This window comes from Pan troglodytes, chromosome 8, assembly GCF_028858775.2.
Source record: "Pan troglodytes isolate AG18354 chromosome 8, NHGRI_mPanTro3-v2.0_pri, whole genome shotgun sequence".
NCBI lineage: Eukaryota > Metazoa > Chordata > Mammalia > Primates > Hominidae > Pan > Pan troglodytes.
In genome coordinates, this window is record NC_072406.2 from 59,858,922 (window position 1) to 59,867,212 (window position 8,291).

An 8,291-nucleotide genomic window follows, 5' to 3' on the forward strand; every position below is an offset into this window, starting at 1 on the left:
CAATGCCCTGGGCAAAACATCCTGGGCTCTGGCTGTTACAAAAGGAGGACAGGGTCATCTGGACCCGCCTGAGCTCCAGGCCCCCGACTTTCACAGCCCCTTCTGGGTCCAGAAGTTCATACGTATATAAATGAAAAATGTGCAAGAATCATATTATTGTATTCTTTTTCATAAAGAGGGCCCCTCTAAATTGTTTAAGCCCCAATTCACCCCTGCCCAAAGAAGATAGCAATGGCATGTGTGGGGCCATAGTCTTGAGACCCAGAGGTCCTGCTGCCCACGATACCCACTGTCTACCCTAGGGGGACTGGCTGTAGCCCTGGAGCCCGCAAACACCATGCAGGAATGCAAGAGGGTCTCAGCTCCCGAGTCCCAGGCTGGGAGGGCCCATAGTCCAGTAAACTAATCAGGCCCCAACACACCCAGGAGAGCAGCTCCAGGAGCCTGCATTGGGGAGAGAGCCTCAGACCCCTGCCACAGGCCTGCACTCCAGAAGTAGGAGCATGGGAAGACCTCTCCTTGGCTCCTGGCCAGCGGAAGTCACATTCCCCAGCCCTCTGGCTCCAAGGCAGCCTCACGTCCCAGTCACTCCTTGGCACACCCTACCGGTTGGTCAGAGCTCACTGCCAAAGGGCACCTCAGTGATGAGTGGAGGGAATAGGTGTTTACCAGGAGCTTGCATGCTTTGTCTCAGGGATGATTAGGGACACAGCCAAGAAGGCACGCTATGCCCATTTTACAGATGAGGAAAAGGAGGCTCAGGTTGGGCTGGTGACTAAGGGAAGCAGCATGTGGCAGGTGGCTTGAGGCATGTCTGTTCATCATGAGTAACTAGGGAGCAGCCCTGCCACTCCTCATGCGATGCACCAGGAGCCAGGGAAGCTGCTTTCTAGGGGATTCTAGCTAAGGCCAGAAGCACCTCCCTGAGTGGTGGTGGAGGCCTCTGTCTACTCCTCCAGGACTGCCAGGGGATAGGAGGGCACCGCCGACCTCACAGAGCCTCTTGGGTGAGTGAGCATCAGCTGAGTGACGCCAGGTGACTACGCTTCTGCCCAGTGCTGTGCCCCCTTCTGCCTCGGGCAAGGCACCACTGTGAACGCCCCACCCTGTCCCATGGAGGCCGCAAACTGCTCTGCAGAGCCAGGGTCTCCAGGAATGGGGAGGGCAGTCACCCTCACTCCACTTGTGTTCGTGACCCAAAGGACTGCCCAGGTCTCCAGGCCCATAGAACCCCCAAACCTCTTACTAGGCCACACTGGGGACCTTGAGCAGCAGGCTTGGAATCCTAGGCCTTGTCTCCAGGTACATATCAGTACCCAGGCTTGGGAAGCTTTGGTCTCAGGGGGGCTGGCACTCAGGCCCTCTGCCTCAAGGAAGAGGCATGTCCAGATCTCTCCTGTCCAGCCCTGCTCCCTGCCCCTATCCTTCACGGGGTCTCTAGGACAGGGTTACAGAAGCCTCATGCTGTCAGGGGATGCTGCCACCCCAGTGCCAGGGTGGCTCCACCCAGCCCCTTCCTGCTGCCGCCCTCGCTGACTCACCTGTCCAGCCTCCTACTGGGCTGGGGCGAGGGCTTATTGCCCCAGAGCCTAGACAGGCACCAGAGGCAACTATAAAAGCATGTTGGGCCAGTCCTCAGCATCCTAGTTCGCCACTGTCTGCTGCCACACGATGCTGGGAGGCCTGGGGAAGCTGGCTGCCGAGGGCCTGGCCCACCGCACCGAGAAGGCCACCGAGGGAGCCAGTGAGGACCCGGGGCTCCTTTCTACCTGGGCTGGGGGGATCTGGGGAAGACTGGGTCTGTGGGAGGCGGATCTAAGTAGGCAGGCGAGGACCTGCGGGGAGGCCTTGGCCCCTCAGGAACCCTGGTCTCCTGCTCTACCAAGTCAGCACGGAGTTGAGGGGTGCAGACCTGGGGAGGTCTCCTGGGGGCAGGGCATGAGTCCTGGTGCTGGGTGAACACTGGCAGCTTGGACCTTTCCCTCTGGAAATCTGGGGAGCCTTTCTTGTCAAAACAGCCTATTCTGAATAACCTATGCAGGAAAAGGAAGATGGATTTTTATTTTTACCATAAATTTAAAGCTTCAAAGATTTCTTAACAAGTCACCAAGTCTGTTCAAAGTCAAAAAGGGCATTTTCAATTTCATCCAAGTCCCCTAAAGCATGTTTATTTTTATTTTTATTTGTATTTGAAATGGAGTCTTGCTCTGGCACCCAGGCTGGAGTGTAGTGGTGCGATCTCGGCTCACTGTAACCTTTGCCTCCTGGGTTCAAAGTGATTCTCATGCCTCAGCCTCCTGAGTAGCTGGGATTACAGGCACCCGCCACCATGCCCGACTAATTTTTGTATTTTTAGCAGAGACGGGGTTTCGCCATTTTGGCCAGGCTGGTCTCAGACTCCTGACCTCAAGTAATCCATTCCTCTTGGCCTCCCAAAGTGCTGGGATTACAGGTGTGAACCACTGCATCTGGTCCCGAAGTGTATGTTGTATTCAGAGGTCAGCAGGTATGTGTGGGGAGGCCCAGCCAGGCCCCACTCATGGGTCATCGTGTGAAAAAGTCTTGCCTGAGTTTGTGTCCTCTTTCTAAATGGCAGCAGACGCGTATTTTGTTTTTGACTCTGCAGCTGGTGTGGACCACCTGCTTTAACCTTTCACTAGCCTCTGAGTTTTTTATGATTCCTGTTGGGAGAAAAGCTGAGTGTTGGGAGAGAAGCTGAGGCAGGGCTTGCTAGATTTGCTGGCTCCTTGCTTCTAGCACTCCCATTATCTCAAGTAGCCATATGTTTCTCATTCACTTGATACACCGTTTCCTTTCAACCTCCACATCCTCACCACCTGTTTCTTTGTTAGATCACCAATAAATAGCGTGGGCTCCCAGAACTTGGGGCCTTCACAGCCTCCACACTTGCGATAGCACCCTGCTCCCATTTTCTCTCTCGAACTGTCTCTCATTCCTTTGGCTCCACTGGACTTGCTGCCCCCGTGACCTGGTGTTGGGTCTCATCATCCCAACAGATTCCCATTCTAAAGATGAGGGAACCAAGAGGTGGAAGGTAGAGTTAGAACCATTTCTTCTGACTCTGAAATCCTTCAGTTCTAGCACGCTACCACCCACACTTTAAAAAACTCTGAAGTAGGCCGAGAATTCCGTTTTGTTGGAGGAATTGCTTTGAGAGACCTGGTCTTACTGGATGAGGCTTTGGAAACCAACCTGAGGCAGGCGCTAGCACATCCTGAGAGGGGTGTGACCTGGCACACAGGCCCAGCCTGGGCTTCATGTCTCAGCTGGCAAGACTGCCTGCTCATTGCCATTCCAGGCCAGGCAGGGCCAAGGGGCTTCAGGGACCCATGCCCTCATGGGGCTCACTGAGCTCGTCTCCCGGCAGCCAAGGCCCTGGCGTCTCCAAATGAAGCCAGCTGTGGGGGAAGGTCCTTCTCATGAGCCAGTCTGTCCTGGCTGGGGGTGGCATCCCAGAGCCCCATCTAGGATGCCCAGGGATGTATAGGTCTGTTGTGAGGATAAGCCAGCACTGAGCCCTCACCCTGGACTGGGAGGGCAGTGGGCCTGCTCTGAGCCCTCACCCTGGACTGGGAGGGCAGTGGGCCTGCTCTGAGCCCTCACCCTGGACTGGGAGGGCAGTGGGCCTGCTCTGAGCCCTCACCCTGGACTGGGAGGGCAGCGGCTCTGCTCTGAACACTCACCCTGGACTCGGGGGCAGCTGGCCTGCTCTGAGCCCTCACCCTGGACTTGTCTCCTCTGTTCAGTTCATGCCGTGGAGGAAGTGGTGAAGGAGGTGGTGGGACATGCCAAGGAGACTGGAGAGAAAGGTACAGCCGGCTGAGGTCGGGCAGGGAAGGAGGGAGGGAGGAAGGGAAGCTAGGTGCTGGGCCAACCTGTTCTTTGACTAACCAGGTCAAACTCTGCCCCTAATGTTGCAGCCTTTCAGAGCCTCTTGGCTGGGGCAGTTATCTATGCTCATCAGAGGCCACAGACTGTACTGCGTTAGGACACTGTCTAGATGGTTCTCTCTGTGGAATAAGAAGACAAAGTCACACAAGACTATGTGACAGCACACTGGGACAAAACATTTAACATGGCAGGGCGCGGTGGCTCATGCCTGTAATCCCAGCACTTTGGGAGGCTGAGGAGGGCGGATCACGAGGTCAGGAGATCGAGACCATCCTGGCTAACACGGTGAAACCCCGTCTCTACTAAAAATACATAAAAATTAGCCGGGCATGGTGGTGGGTGCCTATAGTCCCAGCTACTTGGGAGGCTGAGGCAGGAGAATGGTGTGTACCTGGGAGGCAGAGCTTGCAGTGAGCCTAGATCATGCCACTGCACTCCAGCCTGGGCTACAGAGCGAGACTCAGTCTCAAAAAAAAAGAAAAAAAAAATTGCTGGGGGTGGTGGCTCACGCCTGTAATCCCAGCACTTTGGGAGGCTGAGGTGGGCGGATCATGAGGTCAGGAGATCCAGACCATGGTGAAACCCCATCTCTACTAAAAATACAAAAAATTAGCTGGGCACGGTGGCGGGCGCCTGTAGTCCTAGCTGCTTGGGAGGCTGAGGCAGGAGAATGGCGTGAACCCGGAAGGTGGAGCTTGCAATGAGCTGAGAACGCGCCACTGCACTCCAGCCTGGGCGACAATGTGATACTCTGTCTCAAAAAAAAAAAAAAAAAAATTTAACATGTAAAATTCTATGTTAAATGTTAAATTGATGTGTGTGAGCTATGAGTAGAACTATGTACAAAGCATGTGTATATCTCATTCCTTTTCAACAAAATAGATTCCAGGTAGATGAAGGACTTAAATTTACATAAATGAATTTATTAACTTACTAGGAGATAACCATCTTAGCTCAGGCTGCTATTATAAAATACCATAGGCCAGGTGCAGTGGCTCACGCCTGTAATCCTAGCCCTTCGGGAGGCCAAGGCGGGTGGGCCACCTGAGGTCAGGAGTTCGAGACCAGCCTGACCAATATGGTGAAACCCCATTGCTACTAAAAATACAAAGACCAGCTGGGCATGGTGGCACATGCCTGTAATCCCAGCTACTCAGGAGTCTGAGGCAGGAGACTCCCTTGAACCTGGGAGGCAGAGGTTGTAGTGAGCTGAGATTGCACCACTGCACTCCAGCCTGGGTGACAGAGCAAGACTCTGTCTCAAAAACAAAAACAAACCATAAACTGGGTGACTTAGAAACAACAGAAATTTATTTCTCACACTCCTGGAGGATGGGAAGTCCAAGATCAAGGAAGGCACTGGCAGATTTGGCATCTGGTGAGGGAGTCTTTCTGGTTCATGGATGGGCCCAGCTCTGTCCTCACATGGTGGAAGGAGCTAGCTCTCTGTGGTCTCTTTTATGTGGGTGCTAATTTCAACCTCCCAAAGGCCCCACCCCTTAATATCATTACATTAAGACTGAGGATTTCAGCATATGAGTTTTGAGGGGGAAGGCATCATAAACATTTAGACATAGTAATAACATCAGAGACTTTGGCCTAATCTTGGAGAGGGGAGAATCTTTAGAACTATGACAAAAAAATCAGTGCCATAAAGGAAATATTAAGTAAATTTGACAATCCAAAACTGAAATTTTCTATAGCCAAAAAAAAAAAAACACTATAAACCAAGCCAAAAGAAAAATTACACACTGATGAAAAATATTTTTCATAAAAATGATAATCCAATATAACAACCCAATATAAAAATGGTCAAAAGACATAAGCAGGCATTTTCCAGAAAAAAGGATAAGCAGGCAATGTACCCATGAGTAGATGCTCAGTCTCACTCACAGTTGAAGAAATGCAAGTTGTTGGGGAAATTAAAACCAAATTCAAATTCATTCTGCAGTAATCCTGCTGCCCTTGGTCCCATCGGGCCACTCCAGAGACTAATCCATTAAGATGGCCACATCCCACAGGCCACTCAAGGGGACGCAAGTTCAGTGGGTGGATCACTAGGACATTCTTCCTCTTTCTTTCCAACAGCCATTGCTGAAGCCATAAAGAAAGCCCAAGAGTCAGGGGACAAAAAGATGAAGGAAATCACCGAGACAGTGACCAACACAGTCACAAATGCCATCACCCATGCAGCAGAAAGTCTGGACAAACTTGGACAGTGAGTGCACCTGCTACCACGGCCCTTCCCCAGTCTCAATAAAAAGCCATGACATGTGTACATTGAGCGCTGGATTTATTCCCATTTGGATGGAAACACTAGGCAAAGTATTTTCTTGTTGATATAACATATTTTACATATTTATGGAGTACATTTAAGTATTTATTGCATGCACAGAATAGTGATCAGTCAGGGTGTTTCGGGTGTCTATCACCTTGAATATTTGGTACTACTATGTGTTGGGTACATTTCAAGTCCCTTCTTCTAGCTACTTTGTTTTTTTGTTTTTGTTTTTGTTTTTGTTTGAGACAGAGTCTTGCTCTGTCGCCCAGGCTGGAGGGCAATGGTGTGATCTCGGCTCACTGCAACCTCTGCCTCCCAGGTTCAAGCAATTCTCCTGCCTCAGCCTCCCAAGTAGCTTGGACTACAAGCGCAGGCCACCACGTCCGGCTAATTTTTATTATTATTATTTTTTATTGTTTTTATTTTTAGTAGAGATGGGGTTTCACCATGTTAGCCAGGCTGGTCTCGAACTCCTGACCTCAGGTAATCTGCCTGCCTGGGCCTCCCAAAATGCTGGGATTATAGGCATGGGATACTGTACCTAGCCTTCTAGCTACTTTGAAATATACAATACATTGCTGCTAACTATAGTCACCCTAGGTGAAGTATTTTTCAACAGAAACACTTTGCATGTCCCCCGTGTCTCCTCTGCTGAGGTGGACACTGGCACTGGGGCCCCTGCTGCTGGTTGGATAGGTCCTCATGATGAATCAGATGCTTCTCTGTCATGCTAAGTAAGATCTTTCATGTCAGGAAGGGGCTCTTCTGGAAGAATAGTTAGTGTCTGTGCTACATTTCCTAAAAAACTGTTTCCCCAGAAACTATATACAACTTTCAGGTGCCTCAGTGCTTCAAGACATGCTAAGGGAGGGCCCTCATTTGTCTTGCATGTTTTTGGGATTTTTCTTGAGATGTTCTTGCAGGACTCAGGGCAGATAACAGACCAGCTTGATGAAGAATTTAGCAAGGAAGGCCCCCACTGAGCTGCTTCCTGTTCTCGCAGAGATCAGATAAGCATTTCTGCTGGACGGTTACAGAATCTGGTCAAGGAGAGACTGAGTCACTGCTCATCATCCTAGAAGCTGCTGTTGATTTTTTTTTTTTTTTTTTTTTTAAAGACGGAGTTTCACTCTGTTGCCCAGGCAGGAGTGCAGTGGCATGTTCTTGGCTCACTGTAACCTCTGCCTCCTGGGTTCAAACAATTCTCCTGCCTCAGCCTCCCCAGTAGCTGGGACTACAGGTGCCCGCCACCACTCCTGGCTAATTTTTTGTATTTTTAGTAGAGACGGGGTTTCACCATGTTAGCCAGGATGGTCTCGATCTCCTGACCTCATGATCCACCTGTCTTGGCCTCCCAAAGTGCTGGGATTACAGGCGTGAGCCACCACACCTGGCCCAGAATATTTATTTAGAGACTGATGTCAGGCCTAAGTGTTGATAGTGGGTAGTAGTGGGCAAGATGCCTGGCCCTCTCTCTTTCTTCTCATGAGCAAGTCAGTATCATAGAGGTTAAACATATCTTTAAATAGCATTTAACTTAACTTTTTTTAATTAAAAAAAAGGGAAGTAATTTGTAAAAATATTGCATCCCCTATTTCTCTTGCTGGAAGCTATTTGTTCTTAGCAGAAATGAGAAGAAAAGGTGTTTTGCTTAAAAAATAAGTGAGTTGCTCACCATACTTCTGGATCTCATCCAGAATTGGACTCACAGTTTGTGAACAGCCCAGGTATAGCCAATGTCTTAGCTTTGGAACGCTTGCCACTTTCCAGCTACAGCTGAACCTTATATCCTGGTTTGGTTCCTGATGACTTTCAAATTCTCCTGACCCAAACGCAAGCTCAGAAGCACAAGCACATTGTTGGTGGCAGTACAGACTGAAACACCCTCTTTGGATGGCGGTTCCTCTCACAGGACTTTATTCTCCAGGTATGCACAGGCACACACAGGTGCCCAAAGGATAAACACATAGATCTATGTAGCATATTTGTATTACTGAGAGATTAGAAACATCCTAAAATGTTAACCAAATCGCTTGGATGAAAAGTTTTGCTCTGCTTATTAGGTTTGGCGTACAATATGGAGGTGACATCTGTTACT

The 8,291-nt window shown here is 50.0% G+C and overlaps 1 protein-coding gene across 1 annotated transcript; it reads left to right on the forward strand.

Moving 5' to 3' along the window:
* Positions 1-1,657: 1,657 nt before the first annotated feature.
* Positions 1,658-6,190, forward strand: LOC129136185 (protein FAM25A). Its single transcript, XM_054660120.2, has 3 exons — positions 1,658-1,744; positions 3,768-3,830; positions 6,001-6,190. Exons 1-3 carry the CDS (start codon positions 1,672-1,674, stop codon positions 6,132-6,134), a joined length of 270 nt encoding a protein of 89 aa, XP_054516095.1. The 5' UTR covers positions 1,658-1,671; the 3' UTR covers positions 6,135-6,190.
* The last annotated feature ends 2,101 nt before the right edge of the window (positions 6,191-8,291 follow it).

Bases quoted from the DNA above. Each gene is read 5' to 3' on its own strand.
- LOC129136185 (XM_054660120.2), top strand. From the start codon at position 1,672: ATGCTGGGAGGCCTGGGGAAGCTGGCTGCCGAGGGCCTGGCCCACCGC. The intron at 1,745-3,767 runs GTGAGGACCCGG...TCCTCTGTTCAG, and splicing joins GAAGGCCACCGAGGGAGCCA to TTCATGCCGTGGAGGAAGTG. The intron at 3,831-6,000 runs GTACAGCCGGCT...TCTTTCCAACAG, and splicing joins CAAGGAGACTGGAGAGAAAG to CCATTGCTGAAGCCATAAAG.